The sequence below is a fragment of the Pistacia vera genome, unplaced genomic scaffold (genome assembly GCF_008641045.1).
Source record: "Pistacia vera cultivar Batoury unplaced genomic scaffold, PisVer_v2 Contig662, whole genome shotgun sequence".
NCBI classification, from domain to species: Eukaryota; Viridiplantae; Streptophyta; class Magnoliopsida; order Sapindales; family Anacardiaceae; genus Pistacia; species Pistacia vera.
The window spans coordinates 199,298-214,764 of NW_022196515.1; the positions used below are offsets into that span (position 1 = coordinate 199,298).

General features: G+C 33.5%; 1 protein-coding gene across 1 annotated transcript; it reads left to right on the forward strand.

Annotated features, from left to right (window-relative positions):
• The first annotated feature begins 10,717 nt into the window (after positions 1–10,717).
• LOC116112483 (NAC domain-containing protein 35-like) lies at positions 10,718–12,811 on the forward strand. Its single transcript, XM_031398622.1, has 3 exons — positions 10,718–10,952; positions 11,152–11,420; positions 11,775–12,811. Exons 1-3 carry the CDS (start codon positions 10,718–10,720, stop codon positions 12,492–12,494), a joined length of 1,224 nt encoding a protein of 407 aa, XP_031254482.1. The 3' UTR covers positions 12,495–12,811.
• The last annotated feature ends 2,656 nt before the right edge of the window (positions 12,812–15,467 follow it).

Sequence of the window (15,467 nt, forward strand, 5' to 3'; positions counted from 1 at the left end):
ATCATAGTCGTGTTTGGATTGGACAAAGCCTATGCTTGTAAGGGCTTATGTGAATATCTCATTTCATTGTCTAGATGCTTGTTTTAAACCATGGAGTGAATTATGCAGATGACATGCTAAGCATTAGGCAAAGGGACTAAAATGTAAGAAACAGAAACTTAACCCAATACGGTGCGTTTATGTATAAATTGTTGCTTATATATATAAACATTCCTGTGTAATGTAAATGTTAAAAGGAAAAGATTGGTGAAATAGACCAACGTCTCATTCTTTCTAGCTTAACTAATTTCTCTTTCTCTCTTATTTTTCTTATTCAATTTTATTCTTCTTTCTTTCAAATCCGCCCAAGAACCTTCAAGAATCTTTATGGTATTAGAGCCTTTGACAAACGTCTATGGCTAATCTGAGTTCTGGATCTCTAGATTCTAGTTCAAAGATAGTTAATAAGCAAGCTGATAATTCAGGCGCCATGAGTTCAGTTGCCCACTCTTCTTTTCCAACTTTGTCAGTCAAGTTAAGCGAGAGAAACTACAACTATTAGAGATCTCAAATTCTACCTGTGCTGACTTCATGAGCTTGATGGCTTTGTCACAGGTGTAAATCCTTGCCCTTCCATGTTTTTAAATGAACAAATGTTAGACTCTGAACGAATAATCAAGAAACCTAACCCTAAGTATTTTGATTGGAAAAAGACTGATCAATTTCTAGTGAGTTGGTTAATTTTGTCTATCTTTGAACCTATGTTTAGGCATGTTGCCAAATGCACAAGTGCATATGAAATTTGGAACACTTTGGAGTTGTATTTTCAATCCTTCTCTAAGGCTGGAACATTACATTTGCGGAATTTGTTGCAAAATACTAAGAAAGATTCTGTGAGTGTTAATGAATATATTCTAAGGATGAAAGAGATAGGGGATGAATTAGTGGCTAGTGGAGTTCAAATAGGAGATGAGGAACTGCTTTTATATATCTTGGATGGGTTAGGACCAGAATTTGATGCTATGGTGGCTAATCTTGTAGCCAATAGCAATACTACCACTCTTCAAGAAGCTCAGTTGCTTCTTCATAAACATGAGATGCGAATTGAGAGACAAAACAATACATTTTCGAATTTTCATGAAATGACTTCTGCATTATTAGCTTCAAAACAGCAAGTTTCAACTGACACTACTGGTGTGCCACAATTTCAAAGCCCCGTGGTATCACCATTCCAGAATACCAGCTCTAGAGGAATATCATTTCAAAATCCCAGCCCTTCATCTATGATTCAACCAGTTGGAATTCAGAACACCAGTTCCGTACCAATGGTTTAGCCAAGCATGATGAGTTATCAACATCATGAAATATATCCTCATCAAACCTCTAGTGTAGATATGTATACCACTGCATTTCCTCACACTGCCATTTCTCAATACTTAGCTCTTGGTGGATTTTAGTTTAACAACAATAATGGACTGAGAGGTAAAGGTGGAGACATAGGGCATTTCAGGCCTAGATTAATCTGTCAAGTATCTGGCAAAATTGGTCACTCAGCCTTTCAATGCTATCATCGTTTTGACCATCATTATTAGGGTTTTCAAAACTCAAACTTCAACCATTTTAATCCCTCTCAAGTTCAGTCAACATCTCTTCCATCTCTAGTGAATAATGGATAATCTTACCTAGGAGTTTCACATGAACCTGCTGCTGAAGCTTAGGCTCTCTTTGCAGCAAACTATCTACCACCGAAGTACCATCCTCAATCTTATGCATGTTTTCATGATTCCTCAGGTACTGGTGTGTTCAAAAACTCCTCACCAAACCACATTAATTCAAATCCTCCACCACACCTACCTGAACATTTCTCACCAGCCCACAATACTAGTATAACTTCCACTAATAACTCAGGCTTGCTATCTATCAACTATGTGCCTATATCATCAACTGTCATTGCATGGAATGTTGCTACACCACAAACTCTTACAGACTTGGTATATGGACTCTGGTGCATCCAATCATATGACTGTAGATGTTACCAACATGGTTATGAAGTCCAATTATCAAGGAGCATCTCAGGTGCAAGTTGGCAATGGTCAATCCATCCCTATCACCCATACAAGTATGTTGCTGTTACCTTTCACTGATTCTAATAGAATTTTAAAGCTTCAGAATATTCTTTGTGTTCCAAAGATTGCAACAAATTTGTTAAGCATATCTCAAATCACTAAGGATAATCATGTGATAGTTGAGTTTCATGCTGACCGTTGCTTAATAAAGGATAAATATGGCAATGCTACAGATATTTGAAGTCTGCAGATATGTTAATGAACATTCAGTTGAGTTTTACATATATGAAGCTTTGTTTAAGGGGAAATATTGGGCAAAAACTGAAAGCAAAGATGCTTTGTTTAAGGGGAAATATTGGGCAAAAACTAAAAGCAAAGATGCTTTGTTTAAGGGGAAATATTAGGCAAAGGGACTAAAATGTAAGAAATAGAAATTTAACCCAATACGGTGCGTTTCTGTATAAACTGTTGCTTATATAAACATTCTCGTGTAATGTAAATGTTAAAAGGAAAAGATTGGTGAAATAGACAAACATCTCATTCTTTCTAGCTTAACTAATTTCTCTTTCTCTCTTATTTTTCTTATTCAATTTTATTCTTCTTTCTTTTAAATCCACCCAAGAACCTTCAAGAATCTTTACTAAGGAATTACATTTTTCTCCTTGTAGGCTAAGTTGTGGTGTCTATGCAGTTTCTAGCAATGATCCCAATTGTGATTTTTTCCTTTTGCAATAATCACAGTATAGCCCTTTTTTTCCGGATTTGCTGGATCCAAGCCCATTTGACTAGGTTGACCCATTTTGACCAATATTCCAAGTTGACTTGTTTGCCTAATTTTGCCCATTTTGCCTATTTGACCTTTTGACCCTGTCTGTGATGTGGCAACACATGAACCACTGGATCCTTGCATGAATCAGGGCCCTTCATCCCGTCATATAAAAGAGAAGCATCTATAGGGTTTGGAAAACCAGGTTGCTCACCCCCAAAATTTGCAGTTGGTTTCTCTGAAATTAGAGAAGAAGATTGGTCTCCTCTTGCGTTGGCGAAGGCTACGGTGTCCCCAGACCGAGGAAAACCCACACGACGTTGGCTTTCCTCTTGGATTGCCAACTGGAAGATGCGGTGAAGGTCTGATGGTGAAGAGGCGGCCAAGATCGAAGTTCTAAAAGCCCGAAACGCCTTGTTGAGGCCAAGAAGGAAATGACTTAACCTCTCTTGATCGCGAATTTGATAGAACTGTGCAAGGGTTGCTGGTAGTCCCTCAAGCGTTTCCTTGGCAACGTCAAGTTCATGCCAAATCCCTGATCATTTGTTAAAATAAATGGTGACAATGGAATTACCTTGATTTATCTTGGCGAGGTGTTGCCAGAAAGTGTAGATTTTTGCTAGATCTAATTTTCCATACATTTCTCTAATGTTATTCCACAATTCTGTTTGCATTTTCAGTTGCCGATAGTCCGGCCACCGCCTCTGATGACAAGCAGTTGCCAAGCCATGACCACACAAGCATTTACATCTCTTTCAGTGGCGGTGAAGAGGAGAATCAATCGGTGGTAGTGGGATAGTGTCGTCGATGAAGCCGTCCTTGTCCTTGGCGACAAGGGCTCGCCAAAAATCATGAGCCCAAGTTGAATAGTTGTCTGAACCCACCAATGGTTGTTTGATTAAAGTGATTTCCGGCCCATCTAACGTCGGTGAAAATAAAACATCGCTTGGTTCAGGGCAATTTCTGGCGGTCGGAATCATTTAGAAGTTAAACGGGTAGGGATTTGTATTCGTTTGCTGTGATTGACCCAGGTTGTAACCTAGCATCCCATACGGGTATGGGTTTGGGCTTGTGTGTAGAGTTGTGCCAGTGTGTGTGTTTGGGTCTATTGTTGGGTGTGGACCATTGGTTGTGTTTGGATTTGGGCCATTGTGTGAATGTGGGTTCGTGTGAGGCAATGGGCTTGTATTGCTTGTCATTAGGCCTTCTGGTAAACTTGGTGGAGGTTTAGTATGGGTTTGTAAGGCTGTTTTTTGGTCTGTGTTATTTTGGTTGCTTGCCGTCGGAAGGTTTGGTTTGGTTGGAGATAGTATGGAAAAAAAATACTAACAGGAAACCTGTTTGCTTTTGCAGGGACATGAAAAGAAGAGCGAAAGCTGGACTAAAGCTCTAATACCATGTTAGAATGTAAAGAAAGGCAAAAGAGGCAGAGAGTAAAGAGAAGCCAAAGTATGCCAAGAGAAAGAAGAAAGAAGATAAAATTATGTATATATTTGTATTGTATGGTTTACATGTAATCTGTCTTATTTATACAGAAAATGTAAATACAAGTATGGCAAATAATATTTGTAATGAATGTACAATCACCCATAATCAGGAAATGGTTTTACAAGAATCAAGCCTTGATATCATCATCATAATGCAAGGCATAATCTCAGCACTAAGATCACAAATGTAATTACTGCATTCAATGATCATCTAATAAAATTAGATCATATATTTAACTTTCTTTTCTCTGAATCAAAATCTGTTAATCACAACATACATGATTAGTAATCTTCTTAAAGAATCCCTAAATATGAATTATCTTCATATCTAAGTTAAATAACATAGAAATTAGAAATAATAATTAAGCTTCCAATTATCATGACTATAATTGATTTCATGCCAATGACAACACAAGTAAACGTCATGCTTCCAACAAAGATGATTGATGCTATGTTCTTTCATATGACAATAAACTTGGGCCAAAATTCATTTAATTCAACATTCCCCACAAGAGAAAAGAGAAATTTTGTATTCTAGCAATGAGAGCTTTGGTTGATTTATACCACTTGATAAAAAAACCCCATTAACAACGACTCATATTGTTTGGACGGCTCCCGATGGGCAGCATGGTCGGTGCCTGGCAGAACCATGGCTAGGTCGCCCTTCTTTTTGGCTTAATTTGGGTACATTAATGTGATTTTACAGAGTTAATTTATATGGTGTATGAATGGATAGGTAGAGTACATAAATTTCATTGTCTATGAACAGGGTCACGTGAGAGAAGAAAAGAAATGGCAAAAAGAGCCAAGAGAAAGGTTGACGACCGCCAAAATGGTCCAAACCACGGGTTGTTTGTGGCTGTGGAGGACAAATACCACTCAACTAACCCCAAATACATATTCATGGGTCCGTCCATGTCAAGTCTTTGCCTCATCTGGTGGTGGTGGCGGTGGCCCCCAATTATATTGAAGAAGCTAGCGCAGCCCTAAGAGATAATAGAGCTAGACAATTCTAAACATTTGTCTCTCCTTCAATCTCATATATTTTTTTCTCGAGAAAATCCAAATTTAAAATACGGACATTTGTATGAATTAAGTTACGGTAACTAATATTGGCTAACTGATGACAAAAGTCCACGTTTTCTTATAATATACACACAATCATTTTCTTCATTTTCTTTAAATGCGTAATTATTTTTGTATAGTTATATCACTTTATTTTTTATTTTATTTTTTAATTCTCAGAATATGGAACTTTTGTTTAAAAGACATAAATAACTACAAAATAACATGAATTAACCTAACTGTTCTTAATAAAAAATAACAAGAACAAAAATAATTGAAATGTAGTAAACTATTAAGTCTAACATGATTCGGCATATGTTTAACCATATTATTAAATAAGTCTAATATGATCCAGTATAGTCTGATATTATACATAAAGAATATACATTTATTATTTCATTAAAAGTATAATTGGTAATTCATTTTTTATGATTAGATTTGTCTTTTAAATAAAATCTTTACATTTTAAGAAATTTATATAATTGAATTAATTATATATGTCCGGACCAGGGCAGCGTTCCAGATGTGAAGTGGTTCTTTTCTTATTTCGATACAAAAAATTTGATTGAAGTTTTGTATTTTAACCAATTCTTCTTGTCAGGAATTTTAGTCCGTATTTTAAAAAAACTCAGAACGTCCCATAACAAAATTTTTCATTTTAAAAACTTAAGACGTTCACACATGAATGTATGATGTTGATTAACTAGTTAGATAGGCGTCCTCTTCTCTTCAATTCCACAGATCGATTCTCAGATATTTTTAGCACATGACGAGGTCATGAAGACCAGACCATTTTGATTTCATGGTTTTGATCAAAAGAGCTCACTGGGATGCTGTTGCTACCTACTTTGCCGCTGCTAGATCCCATACAATTAATGGGTTCCACACAAGAACAGTAGCCGATCTTGGATTCTCAATATATAGTACTTGTGTTGTTTATCTGTTCGTTTCCAATCATAATTAAAGTGAGAATGATTTAGTATTTGATTGTGATGACATCTATGTATAAATATGACCTTTGACTTGGGGAAATGAAATGAACTGCTACTGTTTTTGTCTCAGACTCATTTTCAGAGATACAAACTCCTTCACCCAAAAAGACGATCATCTTTCACCTAACATCATCAGCATTTAATATCTAACCGTGGCCAAGTTGATGTGAAGTGCATAATTTATACTTCGATGGACCAGTTTACGGGAGATCTATGCAATGCATTACTGAGATAACGATAGTAATTAACCATTATTTAACTCAACAGTTTTGAATAAATGACCACCTTAGAATGTGTTTAGGGAAGAAGGAAGAAGACTTTCACTTTGCCAAATATTACGTATGAGTAATTGTGATTCACATTTTTATAGAAGTGAGCAAATCAAAGTCACGGATACTGATCTCTAATTAAATTTCTCTACGCGTCTCCGTGGATCATGGAGTCAATTATTCGGACTGATATCCGCATAAACAACCATCACTGTTTATGATATTTTAATTTTCCCATCAAAATGTTTTGGATTTTAGAAAAAAGCCAAGCCAATAAATTAAAGCTTCTAGAGGTGGGGGAGAGACAAGCTACAACTTTCCATTTGAAGAGATTACAGCTTTTTAATCAGATTATTTATAATTTGATCAATCTGAATCTTTTAGTTGGAGGCCAAAATGGTCGGTACATGAAGGGACCTCTAGAAAACGATGTGTATAGTTTCAACTCATAATATATTATAATAATCAAATCGTATTAACATTAAGTCAAAATATTTATTATATGATATTGGAAGTGGGTGAAAATAATAAACCAAAATTTCATCATTCTTGTTTAAGTACATTACCTAACTGTAATTTCATACCCAATTATATTTCTAAATTGGTAACCAAATCATATTACGTACTAATTGGATTCTAGTTGGACGACCCCACTACTCTTATTTTTTTCTCTTGACTTTAGGGTTTCATCTTCTAGCATTATCTTTCTTCTTCCCATCCTTGTTTTTATTAGTTCAAATTTGGTTTATCAAGTTTCATAATTATTACTTTAATTCTTTTCATTTCTCATCATGATTTTAGTATTTGATCCGCTTATCACGTCATATTACCATATATAACGCTTAAATTAAGATCAAACTAATTAGCGTGTATATGTTAACTAATGTGAACGATCAGAATTCTCTCATAATCTAATTCTTAGTTGAACAAAAACTAAAACAAAAAACTTAATCATATTCAGATCTTACTTATAAATATACACATGCTTTTAAGATATATAAAAACTTAAATGAAGAGATGTTTTTAATTCTTAATAATCGGCTTGAGATTAAGATTATGGTACTTTAATGATAAACTAAATTGAAGGTTCAAAATCAAGAAGTTATATAACAAATAAATAAATAAATTAAGAAGAAGAAGATAATTAATTAATATTAATGATGAGATTAAGGGTTGTCTTTGTCATTGAAAATTCTCTAAAATCCAATAATATAATTATATTATGCGCTGCATATAGCCTCTCATGATGCAAAAGAGTCAATGGAATGATCTTTCTCGAATACCTCCATTTGTTTACAATTTGCCTCCCATTTGAGACGTTTGGCCACACAAAAGAAAAGGACAAATAGCCATGAAATTTTAGTCAATTCCAATCCCATTTGTGGAGATACAATATTTTTAATTATTAATTATTGCAAAAGGGATTAATAATAATAATAATTTAATTTCCTGGGTAATTTCTATATTTTATCCTCTTCACAAATTCATTTTCCATGGATTCCTGATGATGAGGACCCATTTAATGTATTTAGAGCGTTCTCTAAAGAGACACGGTTTGGCTTTTACATAACATAGAAAAAATAACGTTATCTTTAACGAAGAAAGCTTGGATGATTTTTAAGGTATATATGAGATTGAGAGAGAGAGAGTTTTACACCACATAATTTATACATTAAAGTGAAAGTACTGTAAATATACACTATGATTTTACACAATGAAACAATGATCAATGGGATATTATCATAATCTCAAATTAATTCAATACCCTGAATACAACTTTACTACATAAATGCTCTATTCGATAGAAACATACAATAAAAATGAAACAAATTTTAATTCATAAAATTTTTTCTCTCTCTCTCTACCAAATGGGTAAATCCTATATATAGATATATATAGACACACACAATTATTAATAAATAAAAGATAAAATTAAAATAATAAAGAGAGAAGAAAATGAAGGAAAGGTCAGGAATGTTATTGTCATGAACAGGAGGAGTGGTCACGGGATTCTCTTGACTCATCCATAAGAAACTAAAATTCAGATCATGAATTTGCAATTGGAAATCCATCATCTTCATCTCCAACTCATCGCCCACCTCCAAATCCTCTTTACCAATTGCTTTTCTACAACTACATCCATGCAATCCCTTTTTTATTTTTCTGCATATCTTTGACTCATGCATCATCTTTTCTGTTCTTGATCTTGTAATTAAGATATCTTAATTTATGTTAAACTTAATGTTTATACTTGTGAAGAAACATGTGAAAAGTGGACTAATTTATATTTTTAATTGATTATGTTATTCTGTGTCGAAAGTAATGACAAAGTAAGGATTTTTATTCAGGAAACGATAAAGTCATAAAAAGAATGCATTGGATTCGTTTTACACTTAAGATATAGATTTTAATTATAATTTTCACTTATATCTAAAGTATTGTCTGTTAATTTAAAAAATGAAAAGAAAAAATATTTCTATTTACCAATAATTATATATACTGTATATACAAGCCATATACACTTAATTAGTACTTTTTTAAATGCAATACAAATTAGAGAGAAGAAACATAGCCATATAATTAATATGTTTAGTGTCTAATTACTTTGATAATTAAGAAAAAAAAAAATCAATAAGAAAAAGGTTGAGGAGATTATATAGAAAGCATTTTAATCGATAGATCCTAGAAAGTGTTTTTTGTTTTTCTAAAAAAAAAAAAAAAAAAGAAAAAAATACTATAAAGTACAAATAAGCACTTTTGGCACCCTTAAATTGCTCTCAAATTACACATTCTTCTTTGGCAATGTCATAACATCGAACTTATGGAATATAATTAATCTTGAGAGACTAGAAAGTGATTAGTTAAAATTTTTAATTAATTAAGCTCACGTTTGATCAATCGTTTCTTTGAAAAGTAAAACAAAATGTGAGTATTAGTGTAAGATTATGTGACCACCTTCTTATTTATAATCAATGTTACATTAATAAGTACAAGCTAGAAGGGGTTAATTTCGTTAATAATTGAGATTTCGAAATATTAGTGTAACTAAACGTATCCAAAGCTATATCATCCGGTATATTTTGAGATCTAATTAAAATATATTTTATTTAATGTATGGAGAATTTGTATAAATATATTATTTCTCGGCTCAAATATTATAACTAGATATAATCAACTATTTTGAAATAACACACTACAAACTATAGCTACTTAATTAATATTTAAAATAATAGAAAAGATTAAGTTAACTAATTAATAAGATCGATTATTATCAGTCTAGTGTACTACTCAAATTGTTAGACAAGTAGATTTTTAATTAAGACTTAAAAGATGCACACATTTTGAATAATTAAATTTTATGGCAAGATTGAAGTTCTATTTAAACTTTGAAAGTTTAGTGATATGGTACAATGCATATACCCAATTAATCCCAATTAAATATGAAAAAGGAATAAAGAAATTATCTATTCAATTATTATCATATTTTACTTATACTATCCTATATTAACAGTTCTCCAAATAAATGAAATAAAATTATAAAATTTTCACCAGGGTTATGGTTCAGAGGAGTGAAGCGGCTCTTTCATGAACGTATACACATGAAGTCGGATAAAGAGAAGATGTTAATTCCCAGTAGAAAGGTGACCGGAGGTGGCGAGCAGAGAGGCAACTTGTAAATTGATAGTGTTAAAGAAAGATAATGAAATTTTGACTGAAAATTAAATAGAATAGTCCAATTCCACCGCTGAGAGAGAAGGGTTGTGGGCACCCCTGTCCTATATTTTATCAAGTCTTTTTCTCATCTTTAACTCCTCCATGTAGGCCCTGAAAGCTAGTGATCTTTCTATTTACTCCCTCCATTTCTCTTCTTCTTCTTCGTCATCCTCCTTCTTCTCTCTCTCTCTCATGAATTAATTAATCAACCAAAAATTAAAAAAATTAATCTTGATTCATATCTTGCCTACCACTTGCATATATACCACTCAAATATCGTACAATATTTCATGTATAAAAGAGCTAGCTGGCCAAACCCCAAACTCTAAGTTCTTATTATTATCCTATTTAATTTAATTTTCCTTTTTTTTTTAAGTTTATGGCAATTGCAGCCGCAAGCATGAGCAACAACAATAACAGCAACAATAACAACACCAACAAGGATGACGATGATGATCACCATGAACAGGACATGGTGATGCCTGGCTTCCGTTTCCATCCCAGAGAAGAAACTGGTCGAGTTCTACCTTCGCCGAAGGTTGAGGGCAAGCGTTTCAATGTCGAACTCATTACTTTTCTTGATCTATATCGCTATGACCCTTGGGAACTCCCTGGTAATTATAAACAAGTTTAAAAAAAAAAAAAAAAAAAAAAAACAAACAAACAAACTCTCCCTCTTCCACAAGGCATAACTTTATCCATATATATGTATCTTTATATAATCATCATCATCTTCTTCTTTCTTATCTTGCTTTTGCTTTTGCTTTGCTTTATAGCTTTCTTATGTGGTTTTGGTTATGGTTTTTGGTTCAGCTTTGGCGGCCATAGGGGAGAAAGAGTGGTTCTTCTATGTGCCGAGAGATCGAAAGTATAGAAATGGTGACAGACCTAATAGAGTGACGACTTCTGGTTATTGGAAGGCGACGGGAGCTGATCGAATGATCAGAAGTGAGAGCTCTCGATCAATTGGGTTGAAGAAAACCCTAGTTTTCTATTCTGGGAAAGCTCCTAAAGGCATCAGAACCAGCTGGATTATGAACGAGTATCGTCTTCCTCAGCATGAAACTGAACGATACCAGAAGGTAATCACCATAATTCAGACTTAAATGAACAAGAAAGGGAAGGAAAAAAGTGAAAGCTCTAACTTCTTGATGATGAAGATATATAGATATATATGTTCATAAAATCTCAGTTCTGTCTTATTCTTCTTCCTTTCTCTAACCCTAATGATTTTTCGCACAATTTCAAGAAACAAAACAGAAGCTTTAAAGATAAAAAATGGGAATTTTCAGTGTCCAATATTGTGCTTTGATTTGAATACTATCTGATTTCTCAAATGATTCACAGCAACATGCATGAAACTGGTTGAATACTTCTTTAATTTCTCCTTCAACTTCAAATTGTTTCACTTTAATTCAATTCTTCCCTTTTTGCAGGCCGAGATATCGCTTTGTCGCGTGTACAAGAGAGCTGGAGTTGAAGACCATCCATCTCTTCCTCGTTCGCTTCCAACAAGAGCATCATCTTCATCATCATCAAGAAGCTTTACACCATCCAATAAATATCCTCAAGAGGCAGCTCAACATTTAGCAATGGAGAGGTTCCAAACTTTCGGAACTCAGTCTCATAATTCACCGCAACTTGATATCGAAAAGATGAGCGAAACAGATGGAAGTACAAGCTCAGATGTCACCACAGTTCTTGGACTTTCAAAGCAAAACGTTTACCGTCCAACGATGGTGTCTCCAATCAGCGCTTCACTCGGTCTGCCATCATCAATAGAAGAGGAAGGCTTGTTCCTTCACCAGTCTAAACAAGTATGCAGCTCTTTAGTCCCCACTTGCACCACTCTATTTCCCGGTGGATCCTCTTCTGTGTCGTCGAACCCCGCCGCCGCCACTGCCCTCGATGAGTTTCACCGATTATTAACCTACCAACAAGCTTCCATCAACCAGCAGCAACAACAACAGCAACCGTATAATTTCAATCACCACTCGCAGTTCTCCTCTTTGCAACCTCATCAAGTGCAGGCGGCGCCACTGGGACTCAACACACTAACAGCTTCGCTTCCAACTGCAGCTTTAATCTCAGATAGATTGTGGGAATGGAACCCAATTCCAGAAGCAAACAGAGAGTACAGCGATCCATTCAAGTAAATCATCAATCAATCAATTCTATGATTAGATTAAGCATGATTTATATCTAAATATACAAATAACTAGATATACTTTATGTGATCATCACCACTGATTATTATTTATCTAGCTAGTTCTTAATTTCTCAACTGCATGTAATGTGTTATTAGCTTTAATATATGACTGATTATTGATGAATATCATTTACTACTCTGCTAGGGTTAAATTTTGTGTTAGTATATATAGCAAGGTTAAGTGATTGATCCTTGTAGTACATACTGCTTATTTTGATTACTTCTATATTGTAGTCTTGTGGGTTTCTTTCAATTCATTTTATACTTCACTTTTTGTAGGCTAAAATTGAATTTACAAATAGATGATTCTTTGATCTTATACGAAAATTTTCTGGTGTAGATGTTTTAAAATTTTTGACGTGTAAACTTTTAAAACTGATTTTTTTTTCTTTAAAACAGCTCTTACAGATCTAAATATTAATTTTTTTTGTGATATCTACAGTCTTAAATTCACAATATACATATATGATTATGATCATTGATATCTCTCTTTCCTTAGTGTTAGTAAGAAGAATCTTAGTGTACACCATGATTGGAACAAAAAAGGACTATAATTTCGGGGACAAATTAGGTTCACCTTGGGGACTGGTGCAGGGATTGGACCCATGCATTTCAGAAACAACATCCACAATGGAGACATCAAAGTTTTGTTCCATTTTGAATCTTCTTGTAGGTGAGCTTGACTAACTAACCCACTCAAAAAGACATTTTGGCTTTGCCCTTTGTGTTCAAGAAAAATCTAATAATTAATCAATATAACACAACTCTTGGGGGGTCAAATGATCCTTAATCTATGATATCTAGAACCACTTCATTAAGCATAGTCCATCCCCATTTCTACTTTTTTTCATGACCTTTAGATCTAGTTTAATAAAAGATAATTAAAACACATGTCAGAATTAGATAAAAAACAGACAATGTTGTACTATGTAAGAATAACTCGACCATTACAATTGATGATATTTACACTGTATGTATGAATTTGTACACTTAAGAAGTCCTTTATATAAAGTCCCAATTACCCCAAAATATTATCTACCTCTTAGATCTAGTTTATACTAATAAGATAAGTTTATAACAAAAAAATCTTGTCCTGGATCATAGAATGAGATCAAGATACATCTTAAGGTTAGATCTAAAATAGACAACACCATACTATGTAAGAATAACTTGATCGATCAAATTAAGACTCGAACGAGCTGTATGAATGGGTTTAATTTAGACACTTTGACATTTGGCAAATAGTCCTTTCTGCAAAGTCCAATTATCCCAATTACAAGCATAAAAGAAGGATAATCGGATGTGGTTGTCTGTAGTGGCTTAATTGTAGGCAAGGGCTGGGACAGATATATATAGCTGTGTCCAGTAGCATTTAGCAAGTTCTAACAATTATTGTACTGCAAAGTCAGCGATTCTACCATTGCATGTGCACACAATTGTGGGCGGGCGTGCTCCATGAAGAGCTCAGTTTTGTGGGTAAAATTTTTATAGCTAGAGAGGTCCATAGCATGACATTGTGCATGCAGCACTATGAAGCTTTCGATCTCTCTAAAATCTACCTATAATTAATACTTATTGTTAGTTAATAAGCCTCTATTCTTTATTACTCAGCGGATTTATATAACTCATCGTTGACATTCTCATTTATATTGTCAAGAAGTTTGAAAGCTAGATAGCTATATGTCTCTTATTCATACTTGAAGAAGAATAATATTTAGGGTTGCGGGATTACCTATAGCTAGCTATAAATATATTTATTGATAGAAGTTAGCAATGTACAATGTTTGCTCATTTGCTTTCATCTGATGGTAGCTGAAGGTTTTCTTGAATTAAAGAAGAAGAGGACGATGAACACTAGAGAGAACAATCCAGAAAAGAACACGAAAAATTGGGGATTTTTTTTCATTCATTGAAGTTTGTTACAAAAGCAGTTACTTATTTGTACCTGGATTCTTTTAATACAAAACTTACCGCATTTACTAATATTGCAAAAGACGAAGCACACCCTATACAATTTGCTAAGATTACAAAATGACCCAGATTACTTTACACACACCACATTTTCACACCTCCTTTGCTTAACATTTCCCCTTAAACTAAACTACTTCTAAATAATACATTTACAAACTTCCTTTGCTTAACAGTAGCAACAAAATTCATCGCTATATATATATATATATATATATATATATATAGATGTATGTCAATTGTATATTGTTCGATATCAACAATGTTTTTTTATTAATAAAAGGGTATATAATATCAATTTTTTGCTTTTTATTAAATTATCAAAGAATGCTGAAACTATATAGTCGATTGAGTCGCAAGACTATGACCTAAATCTTGGACCAACCTTCTAATTATTTAACTAATTGAAACCAAAACTATACATAGATTGCGGGATTTTATTAAATTAACAGACTTTATTGATACAATCGAGTTGATTTATGATAGGTTTCAATATATCTTTAACCTACTTTTAAATATGTTATTAATGCTTTTCAAGGACTTTTCACCTTTTAATTGCTATGAGAAAGATAAAAATACACTTCGAATTCAGGAATTTCCTCCATCACTCGAGTTTCTCTTAGTGCTTAATAAGTTAACAATAATGCTAGATGCATAAACAAATCTTACAAAGATTTGTGTATAAACTGATGTGACAAAAAACTGAATAAAAGAATGAATATAAAAAGTCAAACTCGTCATATTCACTATTTCATTCATTTTCTGTCACATCAGTTTGTACACAAATCTTTATAAGATTTGTTTATACATCTAACATACTCATAAGATAATTAGTTAAATTACCTACGATCAGACTTGTGGTTTACTCGTATAAGGTCTAGGGTTCAAGTTTTTGTATTGGCATTTAAATGGTCAGAAGTCATTTTTCCTGCTTTAAGATTAATTATAAGGT

Bases quoted from the DNA above. Each gene is read 5' to 3' on its own strand.
- LOC116112483 (XM_031398622.1), top strand. From the start codon at position 10,718: ATGGCAATTGCAGCCGCAAGCATGAGCAACAACAATAACAGCAACAAT. The intron at 10,953-11,151 runs GTAATTATAAAC...TTTTTGGTTCAG, and splicing joins TGACCCTTGGGAACTCCCTG to CTTTGGCGGCCATAGGGGAG. The intron at 11,421-11,774 runs GTAATCACCATA...CCCTTTTTGCAG, and splicing joins AAACTGAACGATACCAGAAG to GCCGAGATATCGCTTTGTCG.